General features: G+C 42.8%; 1 protein-coding gene across 2 annotated transcripts in view; it reads right to left on the minus strand.

Moving 5' to 3' along the window:
- snx25 (sorting nexin 25) overlaps positions 1 to 20,353 on the minus strand; it is a 57,702-nt gene extending 37,349 nt beyond the window's left edge. Inside the window, exons 1-5 of one of the 2 annotated variants that reach the window (XM_035743997.2) lie at positions 19,194 to 20,350; positions 18,616 to 18,700; positions 14,569 to 14,785; positions 9,593 to 9,765; positions 7,052 to 7,238 (exon numbers count right to left, since the gene is read on the minus strand). In XM_035743997.2, the coding sequence (XP_035599890.2) occupies positions 7,052 to 7,238; positions 9,593 to 9,765; positions 14,569 to 14,785; positions 18,616 to 18,700; positions 19,194 to 19,502 (971 nt within the window). In that variant the 5' untranslated portion in view covers positions 19,503 to 20,350. Of the gene's footprint in view, positions 1 to 7,051; positions 7,239 to 9,592; positions 9,766 to 14,568; positions 14,786 to 18,615; positions 18,701 to 19,193 lie in introns of both variants that reach the window. The other variant, XM_035743998.2, reaches the window with a different exon arrangement.
- Between the last annotated feature and the right edge of the window lie 3,313 nt (positions 20,354 to 23,666).

The raw sequence follows: 23,666 nt of genomic DNA on the forward strand, positions 1-23,666 counted from the left end.
GGAGAAACTCCCCAAATACAGGTGTGCCACGTTTGTAGTGTCATACCCAAGAGGACTCAAGGCTGTAATCGCTTAATACATTAGCTAAAATGTCTAAAAACCCATTTTTGATTTGTCATTACGGGGTATTGACATAATACAGCACAAAATAGTGAAGGCATCAACAACCACTGCCTGTATGGGAACACTGTGTGTCCCAAATGGAACACTATTCCCTATATAGTAAACTACATTTAACCAGGGCCCATGTCTCTGGTCAAAAGTAGTGCACTATATAGGGGAATAGACAGATTTAAATTAATAATTTAACATATTTTATAAATCTTTGCATTGAACTTGAAAATATATCTGTTTTGAGTACATGTTGGCTAACCCCTGATCCATTTAAGAGCAATGTTTTGTCAATATTCACTGTTCTGCAATATATGCTTAAAACAATTGAAGTATTTGCTGTGCATTAGAGTGATAAACACCCCTGTTTTAGAGACATGTTGTAGAGATATGGGATGTTAGCTTTATAACTTTTATTTTCCAATTCTATAAAAACATGCCAAAATGCTAACTAAATTAGCCCTGGAGCATTATAGTGGTATAAAACAGAACCAAAAGAAGTTGAGATTTATATTACAAAAAAAGTGATATAAAACCCGTTTTAGAGACCTGTTACAGTGATATAAATCCCCCATCTTAGAGACCTGTTACAGTCATATAAATCCCCCGTTTTAGAGACCTGTTACAGTGATATAAATCCCCCGTTTTAGAGACCTGTTACAGTGATATAAATCCCCCGTTTTAGAGACGTGTTACAGTGATATAAATCCCCCGTTTTAGAGACATGTTACAGTGATATAAATCCCCAGTTAGTGATATAAAAACCCTGTTTGTGATTCCCTGATAAAGCGCTCTGCTACAGTACATGTCATCTTACTGAAGCTCAGTTCCCATGGAAACCCAGCAGTAAGGTATACGGACAGGGCAGGTTCGGTGTAATTTAAGCTAGAGCTCCACGTCATCAGTGGGCTTAAATATGGTTACATCTACCATGCTAAACTAGCTCATTTAGCTGTCTGGATACTGCAATTATCGCACAAGTGAAAAGCCTTATATCCAGCAGGTAGCCTAGCAGTTAAGAGCGTTGGGCCAGTAACAAAAAGGTCGCTGGTTCGAATCCCTGAGTCGACTAGGAGAGAAATCTGTTGATGTGCCCTAATGCAATGCACTTCACCCTAATTGCTCCTGTAAGTCAACTCTGATAAAGAGCCTCTGTTAAATGCCTAAAAAGTAAGTCCACTGGTTTAAAAACTGTTGGACACGGCAAGAGAACAAACACTTTAGCCTAAATGATTTCCGTAACTGAGAATCGGATCAGACACATCTGGTAAACAGACTACCAACAGTAGATACATATGAGTCATCCTTAGATAATGTAGCAGGCTGTCCTTGCAACATTTTAGCCAGCTGCTTAATACAAGAGAACATTGCCAAGGCTCAGAGTGCTTAAGAAAAAAATGGTTTACAGTTGGATCAATATAGTTTCAAATTAGCAACGAAAAAAATAAAAAAGGGTCTATATCTTGTGATCGATGTGGAGAACATGACTAGTTTTAACGATTAAAGCGTATGAAATCATTGCCTTTGAGAGTGCCATGCAGAAAGATTGGACTGATCCACAGTTGTGATGGATCCGGTATTATAAGATGCTGTGCTGATTTATCATACACTAGTAACTACAGGGCATTCAATGGCTGCATCCCAAATGGCACCCTCATCCCTATAGAGTTCACTACCATAGGGCTCTGGTCAAAAGTAGCGCACTATAGGGAATAGGGTGCCATTTGGGACGAATACATCAGTCCTCCAATGCAGTTTCTGATCATCAGGCACAAGGCAGGCTGAACACCAGCTGCATGCACAGTGCCTTCAGAAAGTATTTATACCCCTTGACTTATTCCACATCCTGTATTATAGCCTGAATTCAAAAATGGATTCAATATTTTTCTCATTTATCTACACACAATACCCCATTATGACGAAGTAAAAACATGTTTAGAAATGTTTGCAAACTTAATTCAAATGAAATACAAAAAGAATTTGCAGAAGTATTCACACCCGAGTCAATACTTTGTAGAATACCTTTGGTGGTGATTACAGCTTCGAGTGGTCTCGGGTATGTCTGTCTGTATAAGCTTTGCGTGGTCTCGGGTATGTCTGTCTGTATAAGCTTTGCGTGGTCTCGGGTATGTCTGTCTGTATAAGCTTTGCGTGGTCTCGGGTATGTCTGTATAAGCTTTGAGTGGTCTCGGGGATGTCTGTATAAGCTTTGAGTGGTCTCGGGTATGTCTGTATAAGCTTTGCGTGGTCTCGGGTATGTCTGTATAAGCTTTGCGTGGTCTCGGGTATGTCTGTATAAGCTTTGAGTGGTCTCGGGGATGTCTGTATAAGCTTTGAGTGGTCTAGGGTATGTCTGTATAAGCTTTGAGTGGTCTAGGGAATGTCTGTATAAGCTTTGAGTGGTCTAGGGTATGTCTGTATAAGCTTTGAGTGGTCTCGGGTATGTCTGTATAAGCTTTGAGTGATCTCGGGTATGTCTGTATAAGCTTTGAGTGGTCTCGGGTATGTCTGTATAAGCTTTGAGTGATCTCGGGTATGTCTGTATAAGCTTTGAGTGGTCTCGGGTATGTCTGTATAAGCTTTGCGTGGTCTCGGGTATGTCTGTATAAGCTTTGCGTGGTCTCGGGTATGTCTGTATAAGCTTTGAGTGGTCTCGGGGATGTCTGTATAAGCTTTGAGTGGTCTAGGGTATGTCTGTATAAGCTTTGAGTGGTCTAGGGAATGTCTGTATAAGCTTTGAGTGGTCTCGGGTATGTCTGTATAAGCTTTGAGTGGTCTCGGGTATGTCTGTATAAGCTTTGAGTGATCTCGGGTATGTCTGTATAAGCTTTGAGTGGTCTCGGGTATGTCTGTATAAGCTTTGAGTGGTCTCGGGTATGTCTGTATAAGCTTTGAGTGGTCTCGGGTATGTCTGTATAAGCTTTGAGTGGTCTCGGGTATGTCTGTATAAGCTTTGAGTGGTCTCGGGTATGTCTGTATAAGCTTTGAGTGGTCTCGGGTATGTCTGTATAAGCTTTGAGTGGTCTCGGGTATGTCTGTATAAGCTTTGAGTGGTCTCGGGTATGTCTGTATAAGCTTTGCACATGTGGATATTCCCCCATTCTTCATTGCATATTTTCTCAAGCTCTATTAAGTTAGATGGGGAGCAGCGGTCACGTGCAGTGCTGGGAGACTGTTGTCCTTCTGGCAGGTTCTCCTATCTCAGCCAAGGAACTCTGCAGTTCTGTCAGAGTGGTCATTGGGTTCTTGGTCACCTCCCTGACCAAGGTCTTATTGCTCAGTTTGGTCAGAGTTTAGGTTGTTCCAGATTTTTTTTTCAATTTCCCAAATGGAGACCACCGTGCTCTTGGAAACGTTCAACACTTTACAAATTATTTTATATGGCTTATCACAATTCTCTCAGAACTACAGAGAGTTTCTTGGACTGCATGGTATAGTTTCTGCTCTGACATACACTGTCAACTGTGGGACCTTATATAGACAGGTGTGTTTCTAAATCACCTCCAAAGAATTGAATTGTTCACAGATGGACTCCAATCAAGTTGTAGTGACATTTCAAGGATGATTTTTAAAAAATGTACTAGATGCACCTGAGCTCAATTTGAAGTGTCATAGCAAAGGGGTGTGAATACTTACCGTTTGTCATTATGGGGTATTATGTGTAAATGGGTCAGAAGTGCTTTAATAAAATTTGAATTCAGGCTGTAACAAAAATCTGGAATAAGTCCAGGGGCATGAATACTTTCTGAAGGCACTGTATTTCTGTATGCATGTACACTGAGTGTACAAAACATTAGGAACACCTTCCTAATATTGAGTTGCACCCCCTTTTGCCCTCAGAACAGCCTGAATTCGTCAGGGCATGGACTCTACAAGGTGTCGAAAGTGTTCCACAGGGATGCTGGCTCATGTTGACTCCAACGCTTCCCACAGATGTGTAAAGTTCGCTGGATGTCATTTGGGTGGTGGACACTTCTTGATAAGTTTCCTGTGTGCGAGTGTGAAAAACTCAGCAGCGTTGCAGTTCTTGACAAACAAGTGCACCTGGCACCTTCTACCATACTCTGTTCAAAGGCACTTAAATATTTTGTCTGGCCCATTCACCCTCTGAATGGCACACACACACATAATACAGCTCTCAAATTGTCTCAAGGCTTAAAAATAATTATTTAACCGGTGTGTCTGCACACATACTTCGGAAGCTCTTCAGATCTCTTAAGAAAATGTGGAAAAAGTTACAGTACACCTTATTCTAAAATTGATTAAAAAAGATATCCTCAATCTACACACAATACCCCATAATGACAAAGCGAAAACAGGTTCAGATATTTTTGTAAATTATTTAAAAAAAAACTAAAATACCTTAATTACGTAAGTATTCAAACCCTTTGCTTTGAGACTTGAAATTGAGTCGAGGTGCATCCTGTTTCCATTGATCATCCTTAACTTGGAGTCAACCTGTAGAAAGGCACACCTGTCTATATAAAGTCCCACAGTTGACAGTACACGTCAGAGCAAAAATCAAGCAGGACAGAGTTCCTTTGTTCAGTGTGCGTGTTCTTCTACCCATCTTGATCTTTTCTTTTTATTGGCCAGTCTGAGATATGGCTCTTTCTTTGCAACTCTGTCTAGAAGGCCAGCATCCCGGAGTCGCCTCTTCACTGTTGACTTTGAGACTGGTGTTTTGCGGGTTTTATTTAATGAAGCTGCCAGTTGAGGACTTGTGAGGCGTCGGTTTCTCAAACTAGACACTAATGTACTTGTCCTCTTGCTCAGTTGTGCACCGGGGCCTCCCACTCCTCTTTCTATTCTGGTTGGAGCCAGTTAGAATTGTTCTGTGAATGGAGTACTACACAGCGTTGCACCAGATCTTCAGTTTCTCGCATGGAATAGCCTTCATTTCTCAGAACAAGAGTAAACTGACTAGTTTCAGAAGGAAGTTCTTTGTTTCTGGCCATTTTGAGCCTGTAATCGAACCCACAAATGCTGATGCTCCAGATACTCAACTAGTCTAAAGGACAGTTTTATTGCTTCTTTAATTAGAACAGTTTTCAGCTGTGCTAACATAATTGCAAAAGGGTTTTCTAATGATCAATTAGCCTTTTAAAATTATGAAGTGGGATTAGCTAACACAACGTGCCATTGGAACACAGGAGTGATGGTTGCTGATAATGGGTCTCTTTTCGCCTATGTAGATATTCCATTAAAAATCAGCCGTTTCCAGCTTCAATAGTCATTTACAACATTTACAACATCTACACTGTATTTCTGATTAATTTGATGCACTTTTTTTGTCCATTTAAAATGAGTTCTCCTTCAAAAACAAGGACATTTCTAAGTGACGCCAAACTTACAAAACATTAGGAAAATCTGCTCTGTCCATGAGATGGACCAGGTGAAAGCTATGATCCCTTATGACCCAGCCAGCCTGTCGCGGTGTTAGGGCGACAGGCTGACCCAGCCAGCCTGTCGCGGTGTTAGGGCGACAGGCTGACCCAGCCAGCCTGTCGCGGTGTTAGGGCGACAGGCTGACCCAGCCAGCGTCGCGGTGTTAGGGCGACAGGCTGACCCAGCCAGCCTGTCGCGGTGTTAGGGCGACAGGCTGACCCAGCCAGCCTGTCGCGGTGTTAGGGCGACAGGCTGACCCAGCCAGCCTGTCGCGGTGTTAGGGCGACAGGCTGACCCAGCCAGCCTGTCGCGGTGTTAGGGCGACAGGCTGACCCAGCCAGCGTCGCGGTGTTAGGGCGACAGGCTGACCCTGACCTGCACACTCACAAGCTCCACCTCGTACCTTTATTCACTAACAAACAGTGTTTAGATACTACAAGAATCTACGTCCGGTTGGCATGGCTCATAAGAGTGTGGCGCTGGAGGGAGTAATGACTGCAGCCTGCAGGAGAGCTGAACACAGCACGGCCCAACACCAAGAGGTGGTAAAGCACCCTGATCAGAGGCTGCAGCCAGGGATTGTTTTGGTCCTAGTGTCATTTCATGAAAAGCTGCGCTGTATGTCAATGATAAACACAGGGCTGTGACAAGGGGAGAGGGAATCACGAATGAGGCTATCAGACAGGAGAGCTCTCTATGCATAGGGACACAGAGAAGCAGGTATATAGAGGCTCACAAACACACAGGTTTGTCACTCAGGGTGACTTAAGAGCAGAAAACATGGTAATTAACTACAATGACCAGAATCCATTGCGCCTACAGCTGCCTGTTCTCATTGGTTCTTGCTGGGCAAACATGCTTGTGGGGGCGGCAGATAGAGAGGAAGAAAGATGGATACACCAGACAGATAGAGAGCGGTTGTTAGGCATCTCTACCCGACAATACATCTAATTGATTGATAGTTGTTATTTAGCAGTTTTAAAAAGTATGACTTATCTGCTATGAAGTACTACTAAAATAGTGATTTCGTCAGACAGCTAGCCAGGACTATTGATGACTCTTTTGGGAGCACTGAGATAAAAGGCTGTCTGGCTAATACTGCATGAGCAGAGATGAGATGACTTGGAATAAAATAACACACAACTGAAATATTTTATTAAAGTAATGTGAATAAATGGTTAGAGCCTAATAAGTGATAGTAAAGCGCAGTCACACACTACCATCTTGTTTTGTGCTGTTACAGCATTGAACCCACATAATGCATGTATTGTTTAAAACATTTAAATTGATCGTTTATAAATAAACCGAACCAAAACCCGACGGGCTTCAAAATGCACTAATCTCTCAGCACTAAAAGGGGAGAGACGGTGTGACGTGTTGGTATGATGACGCACGCAAGTCGGGGTGACACGAGACAGTGTGGTTGAGGTGTACGTGTCGGCATGGCTAATGACAAAACTGGAGATCTTCTGTGTCAGTCAGGACATCGACACACATACGACCCACACTCAGAAGCACTAGTAGGAGGAGGGTTGGGCTGCTCTGTCTGTACCTGAGCTGTTTGAGGAAGTCGATGTCTGAGGAGGAGCTGATGAGCTTGATGAACTCTTCGTAGGACGGGGCGTAGGTATAGGCCTTCTTGTGGTGCTCGTTGAGCTGCTCGCGGTGCTCCAGCTGAGACAGCAGCATGAGGTTCAGGAAGTCTGGGTCACTCAGCACCTCCACCAGCGGCTTCAGCACTGCACACACACAGTAGAAAACAGGCTTATAGTGTGGCATGCTCCAGCTTAATCATTTAGACACACACACTAGCTAATGTTGTAAAGTGACATTCTCTGACAAGGGCAAACTAAAGAGCCATCTTTGAATGTAAAAGCCTCCTCTCTTCCTCAACCACACACTATCCTGGATGACCTTTATTACAATGGCATGTCTGGACTGTCTTCAGATGTCACTGGCTATCTTACTGGGCTTCTTCATATTTCATTTTTATGGAGGAGATAAATGTTTTATAAGGGAAGGGGTGACTCATACATAACAGCTGAACTGGTAAAGGCTGAGGCTGGCAGGCAGTAGGCCAGGGCTATGTCCAAAATGGCTCCCTTCTCACTATATAATGCATTGGTTTTGAACAGGGCCCATAAAGGAGTGCACTTTGTAGAGCAGGGCTTCCCAAACTCGGTCCTGGAGCCCCCCCTGTGCGCACATTTTGGTTTCTGCCCTAGCACTACACAGCTGATTCAAATAATCAACTCATAATCAAGCTTTGATTATTTGAAATCAGCTGTGTAGCACTAGGGCAGAAACCAAAACATGGGGTCCCCGGGACCGAGTTGGGGAAATCCTGATGTGGAGAATAGGGTGCCATTTGAGGCACATTCCTCAGGGGTTTCATCATTCTGACAGCTGGTTGGATGGCTACAGCACCACGGGAGGGGGGTCTATGGGCTGGAACAGGAACCACTCCCCTCATCCTCCACTTTTGCTGCGACACCCTCCCCCAAATATTTCCTTCAAGGCACTAATATTGAGATCTGAGAGAGCTGCAGACATCCCTCTGTTTTTGCTTGCTTCTGATGGGTATTAATACTGAGAACAGGCATAATCTGCACCAAGCTAGATGGTGTGCACTAGATGAAAGCTTTGCTGATGTGTGTTGGGAACATTTTAGTGTGTGGCTTAGAGGATTCTATTCCATTTCAGTTTACAGGGTTTTCAGCCAAACACTGAAAGATCTGATATGCTTTATGTGTGACTGCAAACATTTCTGAGCGCTGTGCTGCAAAGCAAACTATCAGATTTCTCACACATAGCTGGTGGAATGGCTTTCTAATGGTGATTTCAGAGATAATCTCTGGCAAATGGAATCAGAGATTGGCCACTCCAGGCAGCCCCCCAGCCTTGGTACAGAGGGCAGCGGTCAGTACATTTCCCCAGACTTCACACTCTCTGGTTGTGTCCCAAATGGCACAGAGTGCACTACTTTTGAACAATGCCCTATGCACTGTTCAAAAGTAGTGCACTACATTGGAAATAGGGTGCCATTTGGGAGGTACACCTCTCTCCACCCAGTCAGTCCTCCATGGAAACCCATAGAAGTACTAGAGCCTGGCCTCAGGTTGAGCTCAGTTAGAATACAACGTCCCATTGTTCAAGAAATCAAATGTATCCTCTAATCGCATTACTTTGTTGTGAGATCAAATAAAATAAACAAATTACAAAAAATAACAAATGCCCCCAAAAAACTGATAACATAAACAATAACATTGAAATCTGATAACATCTGACTAATGTCGAGCAGCACTAATGTCGAGCAGTAACGTTGAGCATTTTGGATGCTCTTAAAACCTCACCAACACCATGACAGGAGAGTGGGGGTAAAAAGAAACTGTGCAAATCTTACATGTTCAGTACCTTGAAGGAGGGATGTTGCTAAGTAACGGTGGTAATGAAGAAATAATTAGAGGTCTGGAAGTATATTTTTGTCATCCATCTGTGACTGAAAGATTAACAAAATCGCCCCCACACCTTCTTGACAGCCCATTTAGCTCTGCCTCCTTGGTCTGCAGTCAGGCAGCCTTCACTGCTATTCACAAAACCACATCTGTGATGGCACAGCAAGTCAGTTCACAAGGAAGTAAAATACACAGCCCTTTTCTGATTGGTGTTGCCTTTTGATTTTCGCGTCACATAACGTCTTCAGAGACAGTCCATAGTCATTAATATTTTAATACCAGTATCTGGTTGTTCAATGTTTTTTGGTTGGTACAGCGAGAAGCATGCGAGAGCATTTCCCCTCCTCCTAACAACATAAATACAGTAGCAGACAAGTCATTCAGTTGGAGCTCTGGCACATCATCCAGCCCACATCATTGCTCATCATGCCATTGTTACATGAAACAGATTTCCAATTCACTGATTAAACATGCCATTTGGGACAATTTCCCATAGGTTTTGGGCCTTGGTCAAAAGTAGTGCACAATAAAGGGTATAGGGTACAATTTGGGACACATGGTGAATCAGTCCCTGTGTTGAATGAATAATGGATAAGCTTTAGAGAGGGAGGACAGTGTGTCCCTGGCTGTCTGTGTACCTTTGGTGGTGATAACCTCCACTAGAACCACGCGCAGGCTGTAGGAGCGGGCGTCTCGTGTGGGCAGCAGGCACAGCATGAGCAGGCGGGCACAGCAGCGCAGGAACCGTAGCTCCTCCTCAGGGCTCTGCAGACACTGGTGCAGGGGGAAGGGCTTGGGCAACTCCTCCTGCCTGGGAGAGGGGGGTTAGAGAGTGAGAGAAGGGTGGGGCTCACAGAGCACACCCTGCTGTCTCCTACATTTACTTTTTTGTTCTACACACTACAGAGGAGCGTTTCCTTACTGCACAGGCAATGCCAGTATCTTTGTGTAAGCTGATTACTGCTGATAAACTTAAAGTCAAATCAATGGAATTAACTGTAGCGCTTAGTTTTTTTTCCCTCAATTGGACTCCAGGCAGGATAAAGGCTGGCCAGCCATCAGATATTTGGTATTCAGCTTTAGAGGGCAATCTGTCCTCATGACAGATCTCTGTACAGAGGGGCTGGAGAGAGCATATAACTGATACTGATCCATACTGCAGTCACAGCTCTTTCATTTTAATGAGGCATGACACCAGACATGACATCGTGGCTTCTGAGCCATGATAACAGGCATGACAGAGGAAGTGTGCATTTACTGGAAAGCCTACATACAGACGTGTGCTTTGAACAAAACACACTCACCCCTACTGAAGACTATCCATTCACTAGGATGGGTTTGTCAAAGTGAGCATCATCTTTGTGTGAATAAAGCTGCAAACTTAAAAAAGACAAGTGACAGAACAATGTCATTGGAGCTCTGAGGGGGGGGGGGGCAGAGAACTCTGGGGCAGGGAACTCTGAGCGTGCAGATGTATGTCAGCATTTCTGGTCGATTGCATCTGAAACAAGCTGGGAAAGAAACGCATCTACTGTGCTAAATAATGAGCAGCATCTCCAGCTGGAAGTCTTTGGGAGAGAAGGACTGACTGGCTGAACTTCTGAAAAGCCTCATTTAAAGTTCAAGAGGGACCTCTGACATTACAGACTGCTAGAGTAGCTCTGTCTGAACAGAGAAAATGTGGCATTGGCAACATACAAAATACGTTATTATACCACGTTATTATACCCTATAATACACAATATTAATCTAGCACAGGAAGATTACACAATGGATGCATCCCAAATGGCATTTGGGGAGCATCCAATAAAATTCTCAGTTGATGGATGAGGACCTCTTTCTTCCTTCTTTCAAAGTCAATGTGAGGTGCAGAGCCAGACACACACACAGTACAGAAACCAAGGGAAGCAGCTTGCTCACTGTGAGGTCCTACCTGCTCAAAGTCTTTCAAAATAGTGACATTTGCTGTAAATTTCAACCGGTTACCGAGCTGAGAGCAGAGTTCCTGCTTCAATGTTGACTGTTTGGAACTGGCCTACTGTTAAAATGTATCTAATGGATTGCTTATAGAAAATATCTTAATTGGTTGCTTCACTATATTGTAAGTAACACTATGCATTATGGGAGCTAAATTAACTAACAGAGTCACACAGTGAGTGACTTTTAAAAAGGCATAATGAATACATTTAAAATTGTGTTTTTGTTAAGATATTTTATCAAGGTTTAAGATAAATTAAATAATTCTACACAGAAACTTAACCATTAGGGATTAGAGGTTATAGTGAGTTGGAATGAACTTTTGAAGCTGCTTTGTCCTGGTCGGAGAGGAGGAGGGACATTTTAAAACCTATGATGTCATATGTGATATATAAACTAATGTACATTGTATTATGACCAGCGCTCTCAAGAATAAATGCTATTGGCTAATCTTGGTAGACTGGTCTCTGTCCATTTTATGCAAATAAGGATCTTACAAATTCTTAGAAACAGACGAGAGTGATTTAAATTGAATTGATTAATGAACACATATAGGAATTGTTTAATTCCTTTAACAGTTTTCTGACTTCCACTGCTCAGACAGTACAGGGCATCCTGAAAGTATTCAGACCCCTTGACTTTTTCCACATTTTGTTATGTTACAGCTGTAATCTACACACAATACTCCATAATGACAAAGCAAAACAAGAATATGAAATATCACATTTACATAAGAATTCAGACCCTTTACTCAGTACTTTGTTGAAGCACCTTTGCCATCAATTACTTGAGTATGATGCTACAAGCTTGGCATACCTGTATTTTGTGAATTTCTCCCATTCTTCTCTGCAGTTCCTCTCAAGCTCTGTCAGGTTGGATGGGGAGTGTCGCAGCATAGCTATTTTCTGGTCTCTTCAGACTCTTCCTACAGTTGGATCCGGTTAAAGTCCAGGCTCTGGCTGGGCCAATCAAGGACATTCAGAGACTTGTCCCGAAGCCACTCCTGCGTTGTCTTGGCTACGTGCTTCGGGTCGTTGTCCTGTTGGAAGGTGAACCTTCGCCCCAGTCTGAGGTCCTGAGAGCTCTGGAGCAGATTTTCATCAAGGATCTCTCTATACTTTGTTCTGTTCATCTTTCCCTTGATCCTGACTAGTCTCCCAGTTCCTGCCACTGAAAAACATCCCTACAGCATGATGCTGCCACCACACTTCACCTTAAGGATGGTGCCAGGTTTCTTCCAGAGGAGATACTTGGCATTCAGGCCAAAGAGTTCAATCTTGGTTCCATCAGACCAGAGAATCTTGTTTTTCACAGTCAGAGTCCTTTAGGTGCCTTTTGGAAAACTCCAAGCAGGCTGTCATGTGCCTTTTACTGAGAAGTTGCTTCCGTCTGGCCAGTCAACCATAAAGGCCTGATTGGTGGAGTTCTGCAGAGACAGTTGTCCTTCTGGAAGGTTCTCCCATCTCCACAGAGGAACTCTGGAGCTCTGTCAGAGTTGCCATCAGGTACTTGGTCACCTCCCTGATAGCCCAGTTTGCCTGGGCACCTCCCTGATTTGCCTGGGCGGCCAGCTCTAGGACGAGTCTTGGTGGTTCCAAACTTCTTCCATTTAAGAATAATGGAGGCCACTGTGTTCGTGGGGATCTTCAATGCCGAAGAAATTGTTTTGTACCCTTCCCCAGATCTGTGCCTCGACACAATACTGTCTCAGGGATCTACGAACAATTCCAACCCACCTCATGGCTTGATTTTTGCTCTGACATGCACTGTCAACTGTGGGACCTTATATAGACAGTTGTGTGCCTTTCCAAATCATGTTCAATCAATTCAAATTTACCACAGGTGGACATTAATCAAGTTGTAGAAACATCTCAAGGATGATTAATGGAAACAGGATGCCCCTGAGCTCAATTTCAAGTCTCATAGCAAAGGGCCTGAATACTTATGTAAATAAGGTATGTTTTATATTTGTAATACATTTTCAAAAAAATTCAAACAACCTGTTATCACTGTCATTATGGGATATTGTGTGTAGATTGAGGAGGACATTAAAACATGTTTTTAAACAATCCATTTTAGAATAAGGCTGTAACGTAACAAAACATGGAAAAAGTCAAGGGGTCTGAATACTTTCCCCATTTCCCTGTCTGTCCTTGCTTTCCTATGAGTGAGCTCCACTTCTACATGTCCGGGGCAAATGGAACAGAGACTTTACAGCATCATAAACACTGACCAGTAGCTCATTCCGCTCACAGCCAGTCATCCCTTACAGTTGAAGATGGCTGATTTTGTCAAAATTGGAACACAGTGGCTGTAAAGTAACATGCTATACATGACGCCAGAGGTCACGTTCTCTGCTTCACAGGGGTGCATGGGTTTTGACTGACAGAATCAACAGTAATTGTGTGACGGTGGGGACGCAGGGCTGTGTTCCAAATAAAGAACTACACGTGCGCTTGCTTCTGTTTATCAACGGCAAAGCGTGTAGAGCTTTAAAAAAAGCACCTGATAAGGAAAGAGCTTTCCTTGAGTGATAAAGCTCATTGAAATGCCTTAGGAACTGTTCAGTTTGAAGAGGTGTGTGGCAACTTGGATACACCAGTTAGACCTCACACTCAAACCCTTGTCATTGTTTTTTTCTCATCTTGCACCTACTCCAAAAAGTACTTTCAGATTTTATTGACAAATGCTGTGAAAAGTACAGTAAATGTAAAATGCACATAAAATTAGTGTCACGTTTGGTTAAAGTCTTGTGACATGTGAACTGCTGTGTCCTGATAATTTCCCTATAATCTCCAAAGTGATCTCTTTCAATTGCTACCATGGTCATGCATATTCTTTTTATTGTTGTTCTGTTAGAAACATTTACATCTGGCCCAATCCATATTGTGACGACCCTCCCACTCTGTCTTCCGGATTCTTTCTCGTTTTCCTTATTATGATGTAGGCGGAGGGAGCTGGGAAGGTCGTCAGCGACACGGGACACTACTGGGCCCATGAGGAGACTCTCCATGCAGACACTGTTGGATTTTGGTTGTGGCATTTTTGGGGCCGTTTTGTTTGTTTGATTTGGCACCTTTCAACACCCCTCATTATCACATTAATGCACGCAACCACTCACTTACGCTACTGATCACTGACGACACACAGCATTGTTAATTGTATTTAAGTTACTTCAGTTAATAAATATATTTGTTATTCCTAATCTCCACGTTGTCTCCCTGTTAGTTACGGACTTCGAGACGGTTCGTGACAATATCCAATTTCCAAAGGGGTTACCCAAACAGCTAAAACAGTCAGACAGTGAAAAAGCATCCTCTCCAGTACAGTAGCACAAGTTTGAGTAAGAACCCTGTCCCGAGCTTTGCGCCATGGCCACAGACTAAAATAAGCAAGGCTGCTCTCCTTTCCTGAGAAAAGGGGGAAGCTGGGTAATGCCGAGTATTACAGAGCGATGATGACCACCTCTATATTCTCAACAGACCAGAGAGGCCCATGTTAGGGCCGCTGAACCTCTCCTCTAGGTTGCTGCCTGCTCCCCCATCGGTTTGTGTTGTCCTAACTCCTATGGTTGTCAAACCAGCATGAGCTGGCAAGACAGCACAAACAGATCTCCTCCTCCCACACCCTCCTGTACCTGGTATTGGCCGTCTTGAGGTCACAGAAGTGTGCATGGAGGGTCTTGACGGTGTCATTGCAGACCACGTTGACCATGTCAACGTCTGCCAGGCGGCCCCGTAGCTGCTTGGCCATCTCCCAGAAGTCCTCCGACAGCATCTGGTAGAGCTGTCCCTCGTCGCGGCTCAGCGGCACATACCACGACAGGACATAGTCCCTGTAGCTGTAGTCAAACACTGGAGACACAGAGAACAAGACGTGGTTGGTACACTGCTTGGCAAAATACAGGGTACATTTCAGCAGAAGCATCAATAGACATCTCTGCTGCTAAAGGGTAGCAAAACTCTGAATTCTCTGTTCAGCCACAATCCGTCTTTATTTCACAGTGTAGGTTTACATTAAGACTGGGTCATGTTGGACCATCAGCCCCAGCTCCTTTTCTTACTCAATCCTAGCCCAGTACATCAGCCACTAAGAGCTAGCTAATGCTTACTAGGTACGATTGGAAACATTGCTGTGTGCTCATTTGGATGTGGTCCTTTCAGAGCCTCGCCAAGCCGTAATGTCAAATGTAATTCTATTAAACATTACTCTACCGGCTCCTCTGGTTAAACGAACACGTTGGTAGTGGGTTCACAATTCTAGTAGAGGTCAACCGATTATTGGAGGACCTAAAAAGCAGTTTTCGATTAAAATCGGGCGAGATTATATATATTACACTCAAACACTGTGTTTTTGAATTATTTAAACCAAATTGAACATGTTTCATTACTTATTTGAGAGTAAATCGATATTTTATTTATGTATTAAGTTAAAATAAGTGTTCATTCAGTATTGTTGTAGTTGTCATCTTTATTATTTATATTTATATATATATATTATTTTAACATGAGTCTTCAATATTCAGAGTTAAGAAGTTTTAGGTTGTAGTTATAATAGGAATTATAGGACTATTTATCTATACCATTGTATTTCATATACCTTTGACTATTGGATGTTCTTATAGGCACTATGGTATATGATAAATTAACAGGCACTGCATTGATTATATGCAACGCAGGACCAGCTAGATAAACGAGTAATATCATCAACCATGTGTAGTTACCTAGTGATTATGTGAAGATTGATTGTTTTTTATAAGATAAGTTTAATGATAACTAGCAACTTACCTTAGCTCCTTGCTGCACTCGCGTAACAGGTGGTCAACCTGCCACGCAGTCTCCTCATGGACTTCAATGTAATCGTCATCCAAAAATGCAGATTACCGATTGTTATGAAAACTTGAAATCAGCCAAGCCGATTAAATTGTCTACCTCTAATTTCTAGCACCTGAAGCATACGCACAACCATGTAAATAGTGATGCATGCACACTAGCCGAGGTCATGCACACTAGCCGAGGTCATGCACACTAGCATGCACACTAGCCGAGGTCATGCACACTAGCCGAGGTCATGGCTGTGCGAATGCGTCGGGTGACAGAAACCTTAATCCACTAGCAACATGTTGAAAAGTTGGTTTAATAATACTTTCTTGTGGATATATCATCTAAAACGCAGAGCATCATAAGGACCAACCCCACAGACAACCGTGAGAGTAGATTCAAATTGTATTCAACATTAAAGCTTGTAGGGGGCCTGAAAGGACCTAAATTAAACACGGGGTTCTCCCAGACAGTGGATGTGCTTGCTATATCACCCATCTGGTCCAACAGGCTAACCTATATGGTGCCTAATGGCAACCCTATACCCTTTCTGATTGCTCCTTAATTAAGCCAGTTGTGTCCTAGCCATCTAGGCTACAGTTTACGCTCCTGGTTGGGGAGATGTACTTCTTCAGTGGTACTCTCTCTGTGACATCAGCATAAGGCTGTAGCCATACAGACCGTAGAAACAGACAGTAAAGACCCTTCTTCTGAGAGGACCGCAGCACAGTATCAATGCTGGCTGCCAGGTAATAGATGTTCTTCAGTCAGGGGATTTACACAAACACACCCAAACTACTGGAGCCTGCAGCCACTCCATACAGAGTGCGCCACTGCCTGTCATGATACAGAACCTCTTCCATATCAATGAGAATATACTGTACGGAAGGACTTGTCTCAAGACACTAAACCCAAAGCATGCCAAGGTCTGACTGCAGCTACATTTCTGTGCTTCTATAGCGAGCCAGACAGCACTGTATGGAGCACAAACCCAGGTAGAGTAAGGCGCTATAGCCTAGTCAGACATATCCCAAAAACGAAAGGCCTTCAATTTGCTTTGCTTCAGACTGACAGTGCCCGACTCCACAGTGAGCCCTCTACAGGATATTGTGAATAACTAAAACTCCCTTAGTGTGGAGAGACATGGGAGGTTGGTTGAGCTCTTGTTGAAAACAGTAACATAGTCAGTGAAGAAGATCAGTTTATATCTCCTGGATGGCTTCACTCAATCCCTACATAAGAACCACATGATGGTAATGCCAGTGATGGGGTGACCTGCCAACCACCTTGGCAATTAATTTGCATTAACACTAGTGAGCTCCTCCTCAATGACCCATCTTTACCAAACATGTGATAGGTCAGAGGGCAGCATGGACAGCATGGACCTTGCTATGGCGTTGCTCAGAAATGATCAGAAAGAAGAGGCGGAGCCTCCCGAATGGCACAGCGGCCTAAGGCACAGCATCACTGCAGCCTGGGGTTCAATCCCAGTGTCACAACCGGCAGTGACCAGGAGTTCCATAGGGAGGTGCACAATTGGCTTTACTTGGCTAATTGTGCTCAAGCAACTCCTTTGCTGAAGTCTTGAGATCTGTATATACTGGAAGAGGCGAAGTGAGAAAGTTCACTCCAGTCCAAATCTGTCCACAATAAGCAGACCGCCCGTCTTCCCGCCTTTGGGACAACAACTCCTATTGTTAGGGCGGGGACCAGGCCATCATGTCAGTATATACAGATCTGATATGATATAACATTTTTATCACAATACCAGAGGGGGTAGACAAGACAGTAATGCCTTTCTGCATGACTTGCTGCAAATACATGACAATATATCACTACCAAATTCCAGCCATGAAGTAAGCGGTTCAATCCTCAAGCGAGGCTAACAGCAGCAAGAAATGATTGGATTGATAAATCTAAATTGCCGGAGAACAATCTCCTGCTGTATGAATGAAAGGAGTGGTGTGTAAAGTAAAAAGCATGTTGGTTAAACACAGGGCCAGGGAGGACAGCAAAAATCTCCGTCCCTGTCCCAAATGGCACCATGTTCCCTTTACAGTTCACTACTTTTGACAAGAGCCACCATGCTCTCCTCCATGGACCCTGGTCAAAAGTGCACTATGAAGGGAACACTGGGCCTTTCTTCCCCTCCAATCATGTGAGACCCTCTATCACACTGCTTCAACAGATTCAGTAATCCTATCCAACATAGGCTGAACAAGGTGGGGGAGGTTGGGTCAAACTTCCTTCGTTGTTCTTTTCTGTAATCAACATTTCAATAATACCATTTCTGATTGGTTTCTGCCTGGTGGGTATAATAAGTGCCAGTCATTAGGGTTAATGCTACCTTCAATAAGGGGCTTGTGATTAACCATCCATGCAGTAACACACAGCAGCTTGTTAAATACAGTAATACACATGTAATTGTGATCTCATTACCAGGGGATAGCTTTTGTTTGCCAGTAGGGAAAGTTATTTGAAAGGCTATCTTCACCTTGTAAAATGTAAATGAGAAATGTTGTTTGGGGTGTGAGCAGATGTGGTACTTAATGAATGACAATGTAGTGATCTCAACTACATACTCCTTGCGTCCTCACTCCTCGTTTCCTTAAAACCCATTGGAGAAGGTCAGAGGGTAGGGACCTCTGGCTTTCTCATCCAATGGGTTGAGAAGGAGACAAGGATCGAGGAGTATGCAATTGAAATCTTGCAATCTTGCCCGTGTTTCTTACACCAAGTGAAAGGAAGCTGCTGATCTCACAAGCTCTTCCTGAGAAGAGGAAGGCCTATTCTAGGACTGCCGACTCCACACAAATGATGGTTCTGCAGCATTAGATTTGGGGTTTTAACCACCAAACACTAACCTTCTTTAAGGGCCTTGTCCACATTGTGTGATACCACCACTCTTCTGGTCTGCGCAGACTCCAAAAGTGGCACGGTGAACCTTCCCTGCAAACATAACACAACACAAGTACAAAGGATGGAGTCCCAGCCGAAGGTCAATAACACTCTCTCAGCCCATTGCGTGCATACAAACAAGACCATTGACAACAGACATAATCTAACAACCTCAAACAGAAATTCATAAATAACGGAATAGTTGAATGGGCAGTGATGTCCAACCCAGACAGGGAAGTGATTGAGGTAGTATTGAGCAACAAGGATATTTCTAAACATAACACCCACACAGTGTCATGCAGGAGATACAAGACTGAGATAAACACTGCCTATGCTTCAAAGGTCTGACAGACTGTTGAAGCTATAGGCTATAACACAACATGATAATGTGTCCTCACGCAGGACTGAAGAGCACAATAATGAATGCCTTTAGAGGTCTACCATATTGAATTTAAAATGTCTCACTCTGACACACAACTCAGTGGCCATAACAAGGATAACAATGAAAAGGCCCATGACATGAACATAAATAAAAACTTCTTACCATTAATTTGTTAAACAAGTCCAACAGGTAAGCAGACTGTCTCTTTGAAGTTTCAAATCGGCTGATTTTAGGAGGACCCTTTTTAACGAGGAGACCAAAGCTTCCCAACAAGAAGCAGAACAATGCAAAGGAGATATAAATAAAAAGCTTCAGAAAAAATGACGTTATGGTGAGCCCCCCATATCCAAACTGAAAAAGTAATGCTGCGGCGATTCCCAAGCAGATGACGGGCAAGAAACGAAAAGAGGAACCGATGGAGGCGGCGCTAGACATGGGGGCATCGATGCTGCTCCTGCCAGCAAAATGCATGCTGCTGTCAATGACATCTCCTCAACACCGACAAGAGAACAGGCTTTGTGTTCCTCGCAGCTGGATCTTCATTCAAACGCATTTACCATATTTAGGGAGAGACGGCACCCAAATATTGACATTGGATATTGGACCTTAGAGATGAAAAAAAAAAAACATTCCCTTGCTGTTGTTAGCCTCCTATGTCCATGTAAAGGTCTGGGCATTGACGTCATTCTATGAACCTCGCTAGTCTATGTTGCTCGTGCCATCAGATTTGCATCGCAAAGCAAGCAAGTTTCCGGTGTTCCATGTAAACAATATCTCAAACCTAGCTAGCTGGGTTGGTAAGCTAGATACCAAATGCAAGAAAGCATCGAGCATGTAAATTCATTACAGTCCAATTACCTAACTAGCTAGCTAACTACTTAGCTGGCCAGCTAACATTACGTTTACAACTCGACAGAATCCGAAAGGTGGATAAGGCTTCTTTGGCTAAATAGCTAACGTTACATTATATAGCCAACAGGCTCTGTCCGCAGCTAACGTTAGCAAGCTTGCTAATTGCTAACAAACTCCATCAGCAATTAGCTAGCTAGCAGCTAACTATGTGCAGGTAAATGCAAGCTAGCTTTAGTTAGCTAACTAGCTTGCGTGCTACCTGAAACAGACCTTTCTCGATATTTTATCTCTAAACAAAATAAATATCAAAATGCCTCTGGTTGGAAAATTGATATTCCTGAGTATCCATCGACACAGCTGATGATGACACCTGTGTAGGCGAGGCGATGGCAGGCCGTTTTGTTATCGATTGCCCTCTATCTTCAGCTGAGTGTCTAGTTTCCTGTTATTAACTTGACTGACACATTTCTTTCTACACGTGAAATCTGCCGACCAATCAACGTGGCGGTGTCAACCGCACAAACCAAATCAGGGGTGTATTCAATACGACGATTCTGTTGTTAAATGTTTCGACTGTTGAAAAACGTTTTGCAACAGAAACCGTTAACTCCAACCGCTCTTCAGCGTGACATAAACGCTGTTGGGTTCCTCAACGGAAGTTCTAGTTCATTTAAATGTTATTGTTTCTAAAGTTTGCCTTTCCAATCTGCACATATATAAATTATCAATTATACCATGCCTTAAAGTGGAGTGAACTTCTTCCAGGCACTTATTTTATCTTTTATTTTTTGGGGGCGAGACACAACTGAACTACAACTTCCGTTTAAAGAACAAGACGGAACTCAACAGCATTTGGCGTTAACTGTTGCAAATCGTTTTGCAACAGACCAAACGTTTTGCAACAAACGAAACATTTTGCAACAAACGAAACATTTTGCAACAAACGAAACATTTTGCAACAGGCGAAACATTTTGCAAAACAATCGGCATAATGAACCCCAGTGGTTTATTTATTAGTCCAAACAGTTGCAAATTAAAACAAGTTTCTATAGAACAAATTCTGGTAGTTTTGCAACAGAATCGACGTAATGAATGAGCCCCCAGGGGAAGTTGTCAGGGGGGTCACTGTGGAACAATCAGTCAATGACCTTTCAACATTCCACAAGGTTAAACAAAGGGGAAAAGGGGATAATCATTAAGATATTATAAAGGGATAATACACGTTTGTATTTTCATTATTATACGCGCTTGGCCAATAAGGCTGCACCATTCGAATGCAATTTTGTCTGGGCCCAATCATTTTGGGGGTGGAAAAATATTGTGAGGCACTATCATTCCACCATTACTGTAAATATATTAATGACTTTTTCTTAATGCAAAAATATGACAGTATATATAAATATTACATTATATAGCAGCATACATTTTGTTTTTATAGTTTTGAGAAGTGCTCTACTCTACTCCCACTATGTGTTAATCTCCAAGACAACCATTTCTACAAACAAGGGGATTCAATTAAAAGATTGCATTTATTTTTTGTCAATTGCACACAAGCTCCAACTGAAACGTGACTACAGCTTTTAACCCAACCCCTCTGAATCGGAGACGTGCAGGGGCTGCCACATTAGGCGTCCGGGGAGCTGTTGTTGTCTTACTCGTGGACAGAATGACAGCTTTTTCACCTCGTCTGCTCAGGGATTTGAACTAGGAACCGTACAGGTAACTGGCATTTCAGTACACACAGTATCATAATAATAATCAATTTACCCAAATATCCAGGCTCATAGTCCAACTGAATAAAGAGAGTTTTCATTGATGCATGGTAAAAAAATATATACTTGCACTTAGTACTGTGATGTAGACACAGAGAAGAAAAATGATGTTTTTAGATTGTTCACAAAACTACTACATGCCTACCCACTTAATTGCTTTGTGAGCTCACACACTAAACTATTGAATACTTTGATTTATATTTCAGTTATTACTACAGCCACTAGATGGTGCAATGTATTCAGACTTTGCATGATTCACCAGAGATACAGTGCCTTCAGAAAGTATTCATAACCGTTGACTTATTCCACATTTTTTACAGGCTGAATTGTAAATGGGTTGAAGATAAGTTTTACTCCTCACCCATCTACACACAATACTGACAAAGTGAAAACATGTTTGTAGAAATGTTTGCTGATTTATTGATAATAAAATACAGAAATCTAATTTGCATAAGTATTCACACCCCAGTCAATACTTTGCAGAAGCACCTTTGGCGGCGATTACAGCTTTGAGTTGTCTTGGGTATGTCTGTATCAGCTTTGCACATCTGGATTTGTGGATTTTTTCCTTTTCTTCCCTGCAGATTTTCTCAAGCTCTGTTAAATTAGATGGGGAACAGCAGTGAACAGTAATCTTCAAGCCTTTCCACAGATTTTCAATGGGATTCAAGTCTGGACCACTCAAGGACTTTAACATTCTTGTTCTGAAGCCACTCCAACATTGCTTTGGCTGTATGCTTGGGGTCATAAATCTTCACCCTAGTCTAAGGTCATTTGCAGTCAAGCAGGTTCTCATCAAAGATTTTCCTCCATTCATTGTTCCATTTATCCTTACCAGTCTCCCAGTCCCTGACACTGAAAAGCATCCCCATAGTATGAAGCTGTCACCACCATGCTTCACGGTAGGGATGGTGTTAGATGGGTAATGAGCTGTGCCTGGTTTTCATCCAGACAAAGCACTTCAGATTCAAGCCTGAGTTACATTTTTGTCTCATCAGACCAGAATCTTTTGCCTTATGGTCTAAAATATTCACGTGCCTTTTTGCAAACTCCAGGACTTTCTCAGGACTGGCTTCTGTCTGGCCCCTCTCCCATAAAGCCCCAGATAGGTGAAGTGCTGTAGAGACAGTTATCCCTCTTCCAGATTCTCCCATCTCAGCCAAGGAACTCTATAGCTCTCTCCGAGTGGTTATTAGGTTCTTGGTCACCTCCCTGAGCCATGTCCTTCTTGCCCGGTTGCTCAGTTTGGTTCAACGGCCAGCTCTGGGTAGTTCCATATTTTTTCCCACTTGATGGAGAACACTGTGCACTTGGAAACTTTCAACATTCTATAAATAGTTTTATACCCTAACCCCAGATATATGCCTCAACACAATTCAATCTCGGCGAACTGTGGACAGTTCACTGGACTTCATGGTATAGTTTTTGCTCTGACATACACTGTCAACTTTGGGACCTTATATAGACAGGTGTTTCTTTCTAAATCATGTCCAAACAATTGAATTGGTCACAGGTGGTCCTGTGGTCCTTCTGTAGCACAGTTGGTAGAGCATGGCGCTTGTAACGCCAGGGTAGTGGGTTCGATTCCCGGGACCACCCATACGTAGAATGTATGCACACATGACTGTAAGTCGCTTTGGATAAAAGCGTCTGCTAAATGGCATATTATTATTATTATATTATTAGGTGGACTCCAATCAAGTTGTAGTGATATCTCAAGAATGATGATCAAAATAAATTGGATGCACCTCAGTGTCATAGCAAAGGGTTGTGGATAATGCAAATGTAATATATTGCTGTATTTCATTTTCAATAAATTTGTAAACATTTGTAAAAAAAAATGTTTTCACTTTGTCATTGTGGGGTATTGTGTGTAGATGGCAGAGAAAATTAATATATTTTATACATTTTGAATTCAGGCTGTACATAACAAAATGTGGTATGTCAAGGGGTTTGAATACTTTCTGAAGGCACTGTAACTACAGTATTGTCATGAACTTGACCATTTTCA

The sequence above is a fragment of the Oncorhynchus keta genome, chromosome 30 (genome assembly GCF_023373465.1).
Source record: "Oncorhynchus keta strain PuntledgeMale-10-30-2019 chromosome 30, Oket_V2, whole genome shotgun sequence".
Taxonomy (NCBI): Eukaryota; Metazoa; Chordata; class Actinopteri; order Salmoniformes; family Salmonidae; genus Oncorhynchus; species Oncorhynchus keta.